The 17,911-nt window shown below is 42.1% G+C and overlaps 1 protein-coding gene across 2 annotated transcripts; it reads left to right on the top strand.

Annotated features, from left to right (window-relative positions):
• Nucleotides 1–10,469, top strand: LOC131696766 (zinc finger protein 883-like). 2 transcript variants are annotated; one of them, XM_059015864.1, is made up of 4 exons: nt 1–109; nt 1,625–1,888; nt 3,580–4,081; nt 8,541–10,469. In XM_059015864.1, exons 2-4 carry the CDS (start codon nt 1,667–1,669, stop codon nt 9,575–9,577), a joined length of 1,761 nt encoding a protein of 586 aa, XP_058871847.1. In that variant the 5' UTR covers nt 1–109; nt 1,625–1,666; the 3' UTR covers nt 9,578–10,469. The 2 variants fall into 2 exon arrangements, with proteins under 2 accessions (XP_058871847.1, XP_058871846.1); XM_059015863.1 differs by lacking the exon at nt 1–109 and adding an exon at nt 350–484.
• The last annotated feature ends 7,442 nt before the right edge of the window (nt 10,470–17,911 follow it).

Raw genomic sequence — 17,911 nt, 5'->3', positions numbered from 1 at the left:
TCGTTCTGCCCCCAGAACAAGCTTGGTTTCCAAAAACTCAACTGAACCGGACGCATCATTTTAAAGCGCAAATATTGCGGCGGGTTTGAGTTTTGAAGATTAGTAGCGGGTGAGTTGTTAACCATTTCATAAAATCCTAGATTTATATTGGTCAGATATATAAGAACAAGCAATTAAAGTAGTTGTGTGCTTTCGTAATATTACTAACCTGCAACTAAGCAAATGTAACAGTCTGGTGATTCAATGAATTGTAGCGCTTATGGAACCCCCATGCTTCATGTTTCCAAATATGGGTATCAGTGAGTCTGTTTCTTTAACACGACCCCCCCTTCTGTGCCCGCAGTAAACACGTGCACAGTCAGTTGCCTGCATGTTAATTTCCAATGTGCAAACGAGTGCCAGAGCTACCGTCCTAGGAATACATCTGAAATTTCTATATGCTGTATCTTCACTGTCCTGCATTGCTATTATATTTTATTAATAGGTAAGCGATTTCTCCTTACTTTGATTTTATTGATTAAAAATAGCAGGATTTGCTGTAATAAAGCTTTAAGTAAAACTTTATTTTTTTTAGCAGTGTGGAGTAGTGGTTTGGGCTCTGGACTCTTGACCGGAGGGTCGTGGGTTCAATCCCAGGTGGGGGACACTGCTGCTGTACCCTTGAGCAAGGTACTTTACCTAGATTGCTCCAGTAAAAAACCCAACTGTATAAATGGGTAATTGTATGTAAAAATAATGTGATATCTTGTAACAATTGTAAGTCGCCCTGGATAAGGGCGTCTGCTAAGAAATAAATAATAATAATAATAATAATAATAATAATAATAATAATAATAAATAGTGTGGCCGCCATGTGGATGATTCTGTTCAATACAGCTTTGCAAATACATATTTGAAGCGGCTATATTCTAATACTTATAAAAGAATAATATTTTTTTTATTTGAGTGATTTCTGTTATTTACAGAGGCAGTTATTTCCCATTTTACTCGGTAAATAGAAAAAAAAGAGAATATTGTTTATACATTCGTCCGCCATTTTGACTGAACTGCAGTTAAATATAGTTCAAAACTTGAACGGTTTATAATATGTGTTTAAGATGTTCCAAATATGTATTTGTCATTTATATAGTACATTTGTATTGTATGGTTACTAAAAAAAAAGAATTTAAAAAAAAAAGCACTTTAAATAAATTTCCTTTTAATTAATGCACCACGTGTGTATTGTGTTTTACACAGTCAGTTGCCATGTTAAAAAAAACAAAACTTTATACCGTAAAGACTTTTTTCATTATATATATATATGTATGTCAATGGTTAACACGATTTCTGCTTCAGGGTTAAACCGAAAACTCGCCGAATTTGCAGGAGTGTTTTTGAATAGACGCATGCGCAATCAGTAATTTAAATTAAACATCTTCATGTTTTGTGGCGATTTAAAAGGGAAATCCACCTTAAGAGTCAGATCAGAATAATTCTGGTATTTTTAAGTCCACCTTAAATTATGGTGTCTGAAATACAAATCCACTGCACTCGGGCGAGCGCTTTTACTGGGTGTGCCTGTCAGGAGCCCCCACTTAAACCTCTTTGACAGGACTTATAATCTTTCTTTTTTTATTTTTGGCAGCTACCGAGCAGAACCCCATTTGATACCGTGGACAGTGTAAAGATGGAATCAGTCCCGATTAAAGAGGAGCTCCCTAAACTGGAAGTGGTCCCCATTAGACTGGAGATCTCTGGACTGTCTTCCCTCCCCATTAAACAGGAGCTCTGTGAGATGCCATCTGACAGCATCAAGTCGGAGGTGTCTGGGATTAAAGCTGAGTGCAATGAATTGGAGATCTCCCAGACAGAAGAACCCCTTCCTGTGAATGAAGAGGTGCTGGAAATGGTGTGTATTATTAAACTGGAACCCCTCCAGAGACATATGTAGAACTATGTGTACTCTCTCGTGTTCTCATCATCACCCAAGATGATGGACCCAAATCTCACTTGAACTCAGCTGATTGTAGCTCTAGATCTATCTATAGATATATATATCTGTAGTTTTGACCGTAAAATAACAGTTAAGTGATCTTTAACAAAGAACCCATGAATGGTGAAAATGTAGTCCCAGCAGTTATTAGATTTTTTTTTTAAATAATTATTTATGGGTTGGTTATGTATGTCAGACTGACTATAAGATAGATCTGTCAGAAGTTCTATACCAATAAATCTCTAGGCAAACGTATTCGACTGCATTGCTGTGTATACAAGCTGTATAGGTGTTTTGTTCTAAGTGCTTTCAATGTATTTCACGCTACTAATGTGAAACCATTTTTCTTTTCATTTGTGATCAGCAGGGATGCCCTCACAACATGTCTCAAAACACAGGGGGGGTTGAGCCCCCTTTTAAAATGCTGACTTTGCCCGAGGGGGGCTGAGGTCTTACGGCCCCCACATACTCGACGCTGGTGGGCAGTTGCTATTCGTTCATCACATGAATTTTTTTTTTTTTATAATTCACCATAATCCTAACAATCCTAACCGAAACTTCAAAGCACAGGCAACCTCCAAAACCCTTATTTTATTTTATCCCCACAGGATGAATGAAGTACATCCAGTACTTTCCCAGGCTTCTTGTAGAGTGTAGGTGTAGCGGTTGATCAAACACAACAGGGTGATGATGTGCACATTGCAGAAGTGTCACTGGTGCTTACTTTAAAACATTTACAACTCGTTCAGTTGGTGGGGTTCATAGATGTTCTTTGCATTTTTCACAAAATGTAAAAAATACAAATTCTCTGCCAAAATGTAAATTCTGCATTTTTCCACAGTATTCCACTATAAACAGATTTCTAGGATTAACACCTACTTTGAGCATTCGATCAAATCAATCCCTTTTTTAAATACGTTGATCTACGCAAAGTTTGACATGATTAAAGCCTCATTTAGTAATTTAACAATGACTTCTTTTATTCTATCGACCCTCATTTTTGTACACTGCAGTTTGTTTGTTTTGAACTTCAGCTTCCTGCTGCATATGGGTTGAAACCTATTTCAAAACACAAAAAAATGGGTTTTATAGGACTGTACCATTAACGTCCATTACAAATATAATAGGGTGTTACATACTGTTCTATGTAAAATGCAGTGTTTCTTGTGCTTCAGCACCGGTGTCCTGGGGAAAAAGTAGACCGGGGGGGGGGGGAAGTGGATTGTGGTCTAGAATTTAAAAGGGAGGTTCCATTGTTTCTAAGGTTTACGCATAGATCGCTGTACTACTACTACTACGACTACTACTACATCTAGGGAATTAGTAGGGTGTTAAATACTGTTCGTTGTAAAATGCAGTGTCTGTTGTGGCATTGCAGTTTACACTGAGAAACATCTGCTTCAGAACCGGTACTGTGCCGCCATTGAACCACCTCGAGAGACGTGTGTCTCTGCATTTTACCAGCATTTCCTGAAAGTGATACAGCATCAGTGCCGCCACAGACACGGTGATTTGCTTCAGTGTAGACATGCCTCGGCATTAGTGCTTATCAGGGTCTGTGATATGAAACCAGCCCTTAATCTTTTTTTCTTTTTTTTTTCTGACAGCTACCAAGCAGAACCATGTTTGATACCGTGGACAATGTGAAGATGGAATCTGTCCCGATTAAAGAGGAGCTCCCTAAACTTGAACTGGTCCCTATTAGACTGGAGTTCACTGGACTGGCTTCCCTCCCCATTAAACAGGAGCTCTGTGAGACGCCCTGTGACAGCATCAAGCCAGTGGTGTCTGGAATTAAAGCTGAGCGCAACGAACTGGAGATCTCCCAGACAGAAGAACCAGTTCCTATGAAAGAAGAGGTGCTGGAAATGGTGCGTATTAAACTGGAGCCCCTGAAAGAGGAGGTACTGTTGAAACCAGGGAAGGAAGAATCTGAAGATTTGAAAGCAGCCCCCACTGAGCTGGGTCCGGTACACCTGCGGGAGTGTAGCGTGGTGCTGGAGAGAATCTGTGTGAGAAAGCAAGGCTCTGGAGAGGAAGGCTCTCTCAACAGCATGCAAGGAGGTGGACAGGGAGACGGGCACTCACATTCAGAATGCAGTCTAGCAGGTGAGTGACTGACTAGCTGTGACATTGTCATTCTACACTGAGTGATGGCCACAATGTGACTGAGAGGCTGAGAACAGATAGCAGGGCTCCACATTAGCATCCAGGTTCATTTTGCATACTTGTCTACACTGAAGCAAATCACCGTGTCTGTGGCGGCACTGATGCGGAATCACTTTCAGTGTCAATGGGAAATGCTGGTAAATGCAGCGACACTCTCAAGGTGGTTCAGTGGCGGCACAGTGCCGGTGTGAAGCAGATTTTCCTCGCTGTGAACAGACACCACATTTTATATAAGACAGTATGTAACACCCTATAATGTATGTAATAGATGTTATTGGTACAGTCCTAAAACTCCCCTTATTTTTTCGTGTTCTGAAATCTGGTCCTGCCCACATCTGCAGCTGCTGACAGGGGGCTGAAGTTCGAAACCAACTGTCTGACCAGCGTAGGCTACTATATTGTATATTTTATGTCACAGGTTGGGTAATAAATAGCTTAAATATTTAATTTCACCTCAGAATATAAATGATAAAAACACAAATACTGTTAAAAATACTCTATGTTAAGAGCATTTCAGCATTATATTATAAAACACAGTTTAATTTATTAGAATAAGTTAGTGATTTCTGGCTAAAATGGTTTATTCTTTAATTAAAATACTGTAGCCTACTGTTTTGTATCATTACATGGAACAAAAAGTTTGAAACAAACTATCAGTTTAACTTGTCTAAGCAACATACTGAAATGTGAGTTACCTGTTTTATGCAGATTTGAAGAACAGAATATGTTTTTAAAAAAACGAATCCCTATTTAATGTGTGCAGCATACAGTGTATTCTTTTGAAGTGTGACACACCGGCAGCATGTTTTAACACTGCATGATCTGCCTTCTATGTAAATGGAGGTATGCTGCCAAATTGCAGCTGAGGCTGTAATATCGCTGTGTGAATGCCGTAGTGAAGGGTCCTTTTTGTACTTTTTTGCTTTTACTAATTAAAAAAAGCGTGCCATGATCAGGACCCATCCTTCAATAAAAGGGCCGTTATGGCAGAACAAGTACACACATGAGGAAACACTTTGTCAGTCTGTGCATACAGTAAATTGCTCAGCAGAAATCAATATGTTTTGGATGTGATTATTGTGAAGAGTCTGAATCTGGATTCATTTTAAGACGTCATATACACAATTTGGGGGTGGGGTCCTCCTAGGCGGTCACCTTGCTTGCCTTGCCCTAAGGCCGGCTCTGAGAGACAGTGCTAATCTCTGTAGCCGGACATGTACAAAAGTATTTAACAGCAGTTAAATGGACATTAACACATACCGTGAAACTTCTATTAAACAGTCCGGCATTTATTTACAAAACTCACGAGCAGACCAGCGCCTATTGGAGACCGCCGATTACTTGAGACCCAGCGATTATTTAGATGAGGAAACTTTGGAAAATGAACAAGCAGAATTACAAATTTGTATTGTTAATGTACTGTAATATTGTAAGGGTTTAAAAAGATTAGCCAACCAGGCATGGTTTATATAAATGTGAACAGGCCACTTGAATCAAGCATGGAGGGTTTATTACAGTGAAAAGGATACAAAACAGCCAACTGGACTCTCGTGAACTGACGGTACAGTAAAAACAAGCTCTAGTTATACAAATAAGTAAATTAAAGATATAAACTACTAGCAGTTTTGTTTATACATATAGATAAATGTTGTCTATTAATAATAAAGATAAGTAATGAAATAATAATAGGCCTAATACTGGTAATAATAAGTTAAATCAAACCCAGATATAGCATGCAGGTAGGTTAGGCTTACAGCACAATAATAATAATAGTTTTTTTTTCTTAACGGCCCCTGGTCGTGATGTCACCTTTCAGTATATCCAAGTAAGCATTATCCATCCATCCATTTCATAACCGCTTCATCCTTTACAGGGTCACGGGGAGTAACCATTATGTATTGTGATAACAGCATCTTCCAGATATTATTTCAATTTCCATTTAAATCATGATCTTATGTACACTTTGTATTACTAAACGTTGTACTTCAGCCCTCATATAATGCGTTTTTATTTTACGCATTGCAATTGAAGGTAACCTGGCTTCAAAATGATACAATTAAATACTGGTCTTTTTTATTCTTGATAAAATTACCCTTTTTATTTGTTATAAATGCAATAAATTCAATACAAAGCAACGCAATATACTGTTCAAAGCAAGAATAATTAAACTTAAACCAGAATGTATATGTTTGATGCCCTCAACACACATACTTCAAGTGGTGCTCCGCAGCCCTTGTGTATGTTCGCGAAGTCTCCTCGCAATTACCCCAGACCACTCGTGAACCCACAATGCTATTCATGAGCTACTTGACTATCGACGGTGTTTGGGAAATGCGTCAGATTTGACATGTTGCTCTACGATGTTCGAGTTGTTTTTGGGAAACGGCACCCTGGATCAATCAATTGCAGGTTCTCGCTTCCCCTCTATTAACAGCACTGTGGAGTTCTCTTGGTTTGTTGGCACTGCTTCCATGTGTCTGTAGTTTCACGTGGTCTTGTCCAATTTGCTGCCCAAGGCTCCTTTTGTAAAAAGTTTTTAATCATTAGCTTTTCCATAATCTCAGTCTACAAGCCATTAATTAGTTAATGGTTAAAGCAAAACTTGTTTTCTTATTACAATGTCAATGTGTCTTACATTTAAAATGTTCAGATTACTTTTAATTTTTGTAATATGAATTGCATTTATTCTCATGGATCTTTCTCAATGGTACTGGTAGATAAACATCGTAATGGACCTGCTCCTAAAGACCATCCACAGTAATTTATAAAATTTGGCTAATTGGGGCAAAACTTCAATGTAATTTACTGAACGTGTCCATAACTACCAGATTGAGTTAACAGCCCCCATCCTGGATAGCCAAGGTCTTTCAGTGTTTATCAAAAGTAAGAAATAAACAATTTAAATGATTCTTACATCAACAAAATGCTTTATGTGTTAATTAATTCTATGCAAAATCAATCACCAAATTCATGTTATTTTCTTCCTAATCACTATTCAAAGTATATTATTTAAAAAGTGGGCATTCAAATGAGTGCGTGTGTGTCAGTGTGTGTGTGTGTGTCTGTGTGTGTGCGTGCGTGCATGTGTGTGTGTGTGGTGAGAGCCTGTAGTCCCAGAATGCAGCTGGTCATCTCTTTCTCTCCATTCTCACACAGCTTGAGACCCCAAACACAGTTCCATTTATTGTAGGTTTGTTTGTCGTAACCAAACCATAACCAGTTATGACGGTATAATGAATTGAAAACAGTACTTCAATCAGTCTTATTGTAGGTTTGTTTGTCGAAACCAAATTGACCTGGTCTGCCTCAAACATCGATTTGGATGAGATACAGGTATTATGCACTGTAATTGAATCATATGCTAAAAACTTGAAGAAAATAAAATGTATAGTATGATATATAAACTTATAATAATTTGTCTTGTTTAGAATAAATAAAACTTGTAATTATACATTTTACTTGTTTTGCTAGTTATGTTTATTTGAATAAAACTTACGTGAAATCTCCACTGTTGGTCAAAATTCTCAGGAATCTACAGGAGGGTTCTATATGTATTTATTCTGCGGTCTATAGGGTTAATTTGACATCTATTGGGGAAAATGACTTTATTCCTAATCGGCAGGTTTTCCCCCCCCTCCCCCTCGATACTACAGTTAATATTCAATCACTCATTCATTTGTTCTATTTTTATACAGCAGATTTGTGATGCAACATATTTCAATCAGTTTATATCCAATTACTCTTACACATTTGTTTCTAATCAGAAAATTTGTGCTGTACGTATAATCAATGAGTTTATTTCCAATTACTGCCGCTCATTTACAATCAACAAACAAGGTTATCATATACGCAATTACTCCTGTAACCTTGATGAGCTAATTGTGCATGCAACTGCTCTCAGGTGTCTCCTGCAACCCAGGCTAACAAATGACTCTCTGGGTTCTCTTGCAACCTAGGTGAGCCTTTCCCATTTGCATGTTCACTCTCAGGAGCTCTCAACAACATAGGCAAGCTTGACTGTATGCACAGTCCCTCTCAGGAAATCAGCAATAAACAACTTGACTCCCTGGTCTTCGCAAACAGCGTGGGATCAGGACCATTATACTCTGTATAGTATTTCAAACACCCAATCTCCATCCGACTACTTTGCACCATATCTCCATCTGCCCCTACAATCTCCCTATCCTAATCTAGCTGATCAGGCTAGGATTGACAGGCAGGTACCCATTGCAACCCTTTTTGACAAATGATAAGCAATAATCAATAACACCAGCAAAAACACAACACAAGAAAAAAAAACTTCTCTGTTTTTTATGAAACTACAAAATGAGGAAGGCACAATTGCTGCATTTCTTACATCAAACAGTCTCTGATTTTCTCTCCTGTTTGTCTTTTCCAGGTTCCAGTCCAGCAGTTAAAGCAAGGACGGGTGCCACCCAGTTAAGGAATTTAAAAATACTGAAAGGAGAGAAATTTAAAAATACCAGAGGAGAGAAACCGTATCACTGCTCTGACTGTAGTAAGAGTTTCACTCAGTCAGCAAATCTTGTAATACACCAGAGAGTTCACACAGGAGAGCGGCCGTATCGCTGCTCTAACTGTGGAAAGAGTTTCAAGTCATCAGGACACCGTACAACACACCAGCGAATTCACACAGGAGAGAAACCGCATTGCTGCTCTGACTGTGGAAAGAGTTTTAGTCAGTCAGGAGACCTTGTGATACACCAGCGAATTCACACGGGAAATAAACCCTATCGCTGCTCTGACTGTGGAAAGAGTTTCAAGTCATCAGGACACCGTACAGCACACCAGCGAATTCACACAGGAGAGAAACCGCATTGCTGCTCTGACTGTGGGAAACGTTTCAGGAACTCAGGAAACCTTTCAAAACACCAGCTAATTCACACAGGAGATAAACCTTATCGCTGTTCTCACTGTGGGAAGAGTTTCAGACATTCAGGAAATTTTGAATCACATAAGCGAACTCACAAAGGAGAGAAACCATATCACTGTTCTGACTGTGGGAAGAGTTTCAGTCGGTCAGAACACCTATTAATACATCGGCGAATACACACTGGAGAGAAACCGTATCACTGTTCTGACTGTGGGAAGAGTTTCAGTCGGTCAGGACAACTTGTAACACACCAGCGAATTCACACAGGAGAGAAACCATATTACTGCTCTGACTGTGGGAAGTGTTTCAGGGATTCAGCAGACCTTGTAAAACACCAGAGAATTCACACAGGAGTAAAGCCATATCACTGCTCCGACTGTGGTAGTAGTTTCAGTCAGTCAGGACAACTTGGAAAACATCAGCGGGTTCACACAGGAGAGAAACCCTATCATTGCTCTGATTGTGGGAAGAGTTTCAGTCAGTCAAGATCCCTTGTTACACACCAGCAAATTCACACAGGAGAGAAAAAAATGAAAATGTAAATAATGTTCCTGCATAAAAATAACTTATCCATTTTGCTCAGCTTCCTGACATTTCAGCACCGCAGTGCGCTGCTGAATAATGTGGGTGCCCAAGCCGAGGAGACAGTCAGACATGCTCCCAGAAAATTCTTAAATTTTACAAATACTAATATCCATGTTTTAGAAATAGATTGCTTACAGTGAAGTGTTTTTTAAATATAATTTGTATTCATTTTCAAAATAATAAATAACATATATATATGTATGTGTGTGTAATATATATATATATATATATATATATGTAGGATTAAGTGGTTAATGATAATGGATGGATATATTAATGTATGCAATTATTTATAGAACATACAATCTACAATCAGTCTTACGATATTAGAGCCATGTTGATCATTTGTGTTGACAATTGATACACTTGATCACGAGCTAGCAGGTAGTGCTTACTTTCTTATTGTAATAGAAACGAGATCATTTCTGATTGGATCAGAATCTTGAGTGCTCGTGTTTTTATATATATATAGAGCTATTAAAAAATGATATGTCGAAACTGTACAGTAAAATGCGCAATGTAAATTTAGGACACTGTAAATGCTCTTATTGGAAGTCCAGGAAAGCTGAATTGAGCTTCATCTATTGCTATGAGCTACTGCTGTATCATAGAGCAGTTCTCCTGGTAAACCCTTTGAAGGAGAAAACAAACTGCTATTGTTAATTATTTAGCATAGAATGGCACAAGGCAGCTGTAATAGAGTAAATGTGAGTGTGCTTTAAGATTGTGTGTTGCTACTAGCCCTTTCCAGTGCAAATTCAAAGTGTAAAACCAAATAACACAACAAGCAGGGCACAAGCTAAGCGATGAGCTGTATTTGATTAGGGAAATAAAAGCTGTTTACTTTGACTATCTGTGTCAGTCTGGATTCTTATAGAAATCAAATGTAAGACAACAAATATACTAGAAGTGTCAGGGGTGGAAGCTGCAGATGTTGAGATATTAGAGTCAGTGTTTCCCTGCATGCATCACTGTGAGCAGCTCCTTCCTCCAGACACAGACCACACGGTAGTTTTTAGGTGACTGGGTGTGAGGAGCCTTGTGTTAACAATGGGTGAACTGGGCTGACTGGGGAGGTAACTGCTACCTATTTCAATTGTCTTATTACTGTGCTATCACATTATGGACAGCAGTGGTGCTCTGGCTCCCTCTTGTGGTCACTGTGAATGATGGCAGTGTGTGTAGCTTGGCAGGGTTCTGATGCCTGTTTCCAGGCTATACAAACACAGAGAGGGATTCAATCAAACACTAAGTTCACAGTTTAATAGAAGAGTGGATTAGTTCTATTTGTATATGTGTTCTAAGCGCTGCACTTCTGTTTCAATAAGTGTCACAGACATGAGATCTAAGCTGTGAACAAAGGTGGGACTTGATAGGGTTGGGTGACTCACAGTGCAGTTAGATTATCCTTCCTGAAGTTTGATGTTTAGCCTCTCAGTGCTTTCCTGCTCTTTAGGAGGGACATTAGAAATCTGCCTGTTCAGAATGAACTGGCCCATAAGTGTTGAGACATCATTGTGACATCACTGTGAGCAGCTCCTTCCTCCAGACACAGACCACACTGTAGTGTTTAGATGACTGGGTGTGAGGAGCCTTGGGTGAACAATGGGAGGACTGGACTGACTGGGGAGGTAAATGCTGCCTAGTTCAATTGCCTTATTATAGTTTTATTACATGGACAGCAGTGGTGCTCTGCCTCCCTCTTGTGGTCAGTATTAATATCTGCAGTGTGTCTCTTGAAGATCAAATGAATGGAAGCTATAGTGCTGCTGACAGTAGTAATCTCCTGCATCTTCAGCCTGGACTCCACTGATGGTCAGCATGAAGTTTGTTCTTGCCCTGCTGTCAGTGGATGGAGCTGGAGCTCCAGAGACTCGGCTATTCAGTGAAGAGAAGAGGAGTTTAGGAGCTCCTCCGGGTTTCTGCAGATACCAGGCTAGACTGCTGGTAAAACCAGAGCTACTGGATCTGCAGTTCAGAGTGACACTCCCTCCTATAGAGACAGACTCCACTGTGGGACTCTGAGTCAGGACAATCTGACCGCTGGATTCTGAAAATAAAAACACAGAACATCAACCCACCGAGTCAACAGCCTCGTCCATTAACTGCATTGCACTGTGTGCTGAGGAAGCGCTGATATTAATAATAATTCATAATAATGAGGATTTCTTATCATGAGCAAAGAGTGCCAGTGTGCAGAGGAGGAGCCCCAGTGAAGACATGTTCTCTGTGTGTCTCAGTGACTGTGAAAGGGCTGAACTGTCAGCTTTAAAAACCCTGAGCAATGGAGCAGTGCAGTTATTCTAGCTGTTGTGTAGAGCAGTGAGGCAGGCACAGGTATGCAAAGCACCTTCCTTTATACAAATCCTGTCCCAGGCAGTTAGATGAGATCTGAGCCGTGAGCATCAGTGGGGCTTCATAGGGTTGGGCCACTTTTACTGTTTGCTTCTATTTTTACCCCTGTCAAAGCTGTGAATGATGGCAGTGTGTGCAGCTTGGCAGGGCACTGATGCCTGTTTCCAGGCTATACAAACACAGAGAGGGATTGTCACAGGATGACCCGAGTGGAAGAGCTGTCGGGCAGCAATGTAGAGAGACTCGGAGACAGACGGCAGGTGAAAGTGCTACGGCACTTATTTATTAGACAAACACAACAAAATAAACAGTTTAAACAAAAACAGATCTCGCACACACTCTTAACAAAGAAAACCACTACACACAGGATCAGAGGTCTACCCTCTCCAGAATCCCAACACCAACCAAACCTGTGCTCTCAGCGCTCCCTTACATACACCTGTGCAACAATTTACACCCACTTAATCAATTAAACCCTCCACCACATTCTCACATGTATTTAAAGTGCCAGTGAATTAACCCTTTAATTACCCACCACCACTACAAAACACACATATACACACACACACACTATAAACATAGGGCAGTACCCTCATTCTGTCACATTCCTCCCCCCTTATGTGCGTTGCACATACAGGCCCTCAACGGGCCACCTCCCCCCCACCATTCCACAAGATTTGGGAGGGAGGGACGGTGGGAGGAAATGTTGGGGACCAGCCAACCCCTGTCAAACACCAGACGGGCAGGGCCAGTCCTCCCACCTTGTGCACCCTGCCGCCTGGAGTCCGCTGGCCCCAACACTCCCCAGCACTCCTTCACCACCATGAGGCTTTTGTAAGGGGGCGCCCGTTTAACCCCTGTGACTACCCCTGGGCTTCTATAAGGGGGCTCCCGTTTAACCCCCGGCCTACCCCATAAACCCAGTGTCCTTATTGTCCCTTCTCGGGTCCCTCCTGGATACCCGTCAGCTGGCACAGGCAGGTTGGCCGCCCCTAGCGGCATAGGCACTAGCTTGGGTGCCTCCGCTGGCACTGGAACTGCTGGCGCTGGACCCTCCGGAACCACTGGCACTGGACCCTCCGGAACCACTGGCACTGGGCCCTCCGGAACCACTGGCACTGGCGCTGGACCCTCCGGAACCACTGGCACTGGACCCTCCGGAACCACTGGCACTGGCGCTGGACCCTCCAGAACCACTGGCACTGGCGCTGGACCCTCCGGAACCACTGGCACTGGACCCTCCGGAACCACTGGCACTGGCGCTGGACCCTCCGGAACCACTGGCACTGGCGCTGGACCCTCCGGAACCACTGGTGCTGGACCCTCCGGAACCACTGGCACTGGCGCTGGACCCTCCGGAACCACTGGCACTGGCGCTGGACCCTCCGGAACCACTGGTGCTGGACCCTCCGGAACCACTGGCACTGGCGCTGGACCCTCCGGCACGGCAGGCAGCACAGCAACTTCAAGTGGAGCAGCAGACAGCACAGCAACTTCAAGTGGAGCAGCAGACAGCACAGCGACTTCAGGTGGAGCAGCAGACAGCACAGCAACTTCAGGTGGAGCAGCAGACAGCACAGCAACTTCAAGTGGAGCAGCAGACAGCACAGCAACTTCAAGTGGAGAGGCAGACAGCACAGCAACTTCAAGTGGAGCAGCAGACAGCACAGCAACTTCAGGTGGAGCAGCAGACAGCACAGCAACTTCAAGTGGAGCAGCAGACAGCACAGCAACTTCAAGTGGAACAGCAGACAGCACAGCAACTTCAAGTGGAGCAGCAGACAGCACAGCAACTTCAGGTGGAGCAGCAGACAGCACAGCAACTTCAGGTGGAGCAGCAGACAGCACAGCAACTTCAAGTGGAGAGGCAGACAGCACAGCAACTTCAGGTGGAGCAGCAGACAGCACAGCAACTTCAAGTGGAGCAGCAGACAGCACAGCAACTTCAGGTGGAGCAGCAGACAGCACAGCAACTTCAGGTGGAGCAGCAGACAGCACAGCAACTTCAAGTGGAGCAGCAGACAGCACAGCAACTTCAAGTGGAGCAGCAGACAGCACAGCAACTTCAGGTGGAGCAGCAGACAGCACAGCAACTTCAGGTGGAGCAGCAGACAGCACAGCAACTTCAAGTGGAGCAGCAGACAGCACAGCAACTTCAGGTGGAGCAGCAGACAGCACAGCAACTTCAAGTGGAGCAGCAGACAGCAACACTGGTGATGTTGGCCATTTCTCCTGGGACAGCACTTTCTCTCTTCGTCGTGCCCCCCTCAGCAACATGAGCAATGGTTGCTGGGGAGTCCCAACATCACACCCCTGCTCCCCCCAAAAAATTTCTGGGGGGTGTGGCTTCAGCTCCTCCCATACCTTCTCTTCCAGCAATGGTCCTTGGGCTTGCAACAACTCCACCCCCTCTGGCTCTTGGGCTGGCAACGGCTCCACCCCCTCTATCTCTTGGGATGGTAATGGCTCCGCCCCTTCTGACTCACTTGCTGGTGATAGCTCCGCCTCTTCTGGCTTATGTGCTGGCACTGGCTCCGCCTCTTCTGGCTTACATGCTGGCAACAGCTCCACCTCTTCTGGCTCATGTGTAGGCAACGGCACTGCCCCCTCCGACTCTCGAAATGGGCAGCGAGGCGTTTTTGTGGTCGCCCTCTCCACAATCTAGGCACCACCATTTCTGTTTCTGCTCCTCCTGCTCTCTAACTGAACGGCGGCAGCTCTTGTCTTGCTTGTGGGGTGTCTTGCTCTGACGTGCCTGGGCAGCCACTACCTCCTCCCAGCGTGGGAAAATGAAGGGCACCCTAACCCCAGCTCACCTGCCGCACAACACCACTCCTCCCCCTCAGATTCTTCCTCTTCCTCATGGGTGCATCGCGTGCTGCAGTATATATATATATATATATATATAGACATATGGCACAATATACGGCAAACCAATAAACACACCCAGGTAATGTCCTTCTGGGCAGTCTCGCTGGAGCATTTGTCATGTCATTAGTCATTGCTGATGTCATGTATGATGTCATATCTGATGTGATGCATGGGCATGACAGGGGTGAGTAAGGTTGCGTTCCTTAACGTCTCATTTCCTGACTCTGCAACATTAACGTTATTTTAACAAAGTCTTTGTTAATGAATTTCCATAGTTTTTTTTTTTTACCCGAATCCTCTGCTGTATAAATTTCAAATGGAAAGAAATACATTGTAGTGCAACCCATGAAGTGGAGACACACAAAAAAGCAACCAGACCCCTGTGCACAGAGTTCAAAATGTGACAATGATGTGTTAGTCCAGATTACTGTAGGATATTGTGTTTGTTCAAAGAAAGGCTAGCTTCAGGGGAAGGCTGTAATAATAACACATGGCTGTCACTGTTTCCTAAATATAGGGCTGGTGGTATCTCATTGGTGAAGCAATGTTAACACAGTGCACTTTGCTCTTTTTGTTGTGGATGTCAATGTTATTTAACAGTTCAGTGCTAGAGCAGCACACCCACGTGAAGCCCGCGTCCACTCCCTGCAGGAAGCCTTCTTATTGAGGAACCCTTACTTAGATTTGATCGATTGATTGATTGATTGATTGATTAGCAGACGCCCTGACCCAGGGAGACTTACATATCAAGAATTACAGTACAATTAAGAGCAAGATACAAAATACAATGACTTCAGTCCTAATAAGAGCAAATACAAAACACAGTACGATTTGATATCGGGGCAGTTCAAGAGCAGATAACAGTGTTGATAGCTACATCAGGGTTAGATATGAATGCAGGTGAAATACAAAATACTACAGATTGGGTTAAGTGCAGGATTAAATACAGTAAAATAGGGAGCAGACAAGTGCATTAAAGGCAGAGTGCTATATTGTCTAGAAGGGAAGAGTTGAGTTTTACAGGTCCTGTCTGAAGAGGTGAGTCTTGAGGAGGCAGTCAGGGACTGGGCAGTCCTGACATCCGTAGGAAGGTCATTCCTCCACTGCGGGGCGAGGGTGGAATCTGCAGTATCACTAGTGTATATACTAATATTAGTTACTATGAAAGACACTCAACCAGAGTTTAAACCAATAGTTATTTAAACCAAGACCAGTGTATAAAGTGTTATTGTGAGACAAATATAAAAGGAATGCACCGAGATTGAACTCAGCTCGCTGGATTCAGAGTGCTAGCCATTACACCATGGAACCACCCATACAGGTCCCACATTGCAGGGACTCTCATCAGTGTTTCGTCAAAACACCAAACAAAACTAACTGCACTACACTCTGTGACCACAAGAGGGAGAGAGAGAGTAATAAAATGATGCTCTTTAATCCAGAGCAGTGGTTCTTAACCTGGGGTCCTCAGAGACAGTCCAGGGGGTCCACAGGAAAAAAACTGGAAAATTTTCACTCAACATTAGCAATGTGCAAAATCAAAATGTTTGCTTCTTGAATGGATTTGATTTCACAAAGTTTATGATGGATCTGTTAACCTGCAGCTCTGATTTTAATATTTTACAATTAATAATTATTTATACTGTGTAACAAAGCTACATAATCACAGATGTGGCTAAGATGAATTGTTTGAGAGAAGGGAGAAGAGAGAGAAATAGCTGTGTTTGTACAAACTCAACACAAAGAAAACTATACGCTATTTTTTTTTTTTTTTTGCTTCCAAGATAAACTTTTTTTCAGTTTTTCTTCCGAATGGCAAAGAAACTGCATCAGCTGAAAAAGAGTTTAAACTTAAGAGCACTCTAAAACTAATAAAAAATAAATAAACTTTCCTTTCGTGTTTCAGAATCGCGCAGAGCTCTGCTGGAGCTTCAACGCGTTTGTTTCTCAGTAAATCATCTCATTGAAAAGCTCGACTTGTCTGTAGCTGCTGTAAAAATAGCAATGTTGTTTATGGAATAGCCTGTGAAAAATGTGATGAAATCAAATATGTTGGAGAGACTGGAACTACTTTATATAAAAGAATTCAGAACCACCTTTCATTAATTAGAAATAAAAAAATGAATGAACCAATAGTACAGCACTTCACCAGTCAGGGACATGACATGAATGATGTAAAGTTTGTAGTATTAGAACAGCTCAAATTAGACAATGCGACATATAGAAGAATAAAAGAAAGTAAATGGATAAATAGACTGAACACGATGATGCCAGCGGGACTCAACAGAAAAGAATGAACTAATTAACTTCAATAAATATATAACATTTAAATAAATAAACAAAATTTATGTCACAATATATAGAACACCATTACATCTAATAAGAATAAATCAAGGATTTGAATGTAAACAATAACAAGTAGTTGTCATGCCGACAAAAACCTATAAATACCTCCAATGTTTTGATTCAAACACAGGCTCCCTTGAGAAAGATATGTACAACATATCGAAACGTTGGGCAGCTGGCTCTTTGAGCTAATATATATATATATATATATATATATATATATATATATATATATATATATATATATATATATATTGTGCAGTGACGTGTCGTGTAACGCATATGATCCCGTGGTTGTACGGAGGCCGGTACTGAACCAGTACACAAGTTAATCGGTGCTGTCAAAAGCATGCTTTTGGAAATGTTAACTCGCTGCGCTGTCCGCTGCTTTCTGATGATGTAAAATCCTCTGCAGCTTTCAAACCCCACGCGCGCAGCAGCAGCGGCGGCTTTGGAATTGAGCGCGCGCATGAGAACGCAGAGACGTTCGAAACTGGCGCCATTTCGGATCTCGCGCAGTGTCCGCATCGTATAGAACACCGCGCTCACAGAGCCAACATGGCGAACTCTGCGATCCAGTTTCATAACCGCCTCCGACAGGGAGGCCAGCCAATCAGGCTCACATGCTGGGGATAGAGTGTTTCTACAGCCAATAATACGCGACGGGTCCAACCAGACCCGCCTTCTGCTGGTGACGCTTTCATTTCAGTTCAGGAAAT

This window comes from Acipenser ruthenus, chromosome 51 (genome assembly GCF_902713425.1).
Source record: "Acipenser ruthenus chromosome 51, fAciRut3.2 maternal haplotype, whole genome shotgun sequence".
Lineage (NCBI taxonomy): Eukaryota > Metazoa > Chordata > Actinopteri > Acipenseriformes > Acipenseridae > Acipenser > Acipenser ruthenus.
This window is presented reverse-complemented; position numbering and strand designations above follow the sequence as displayed.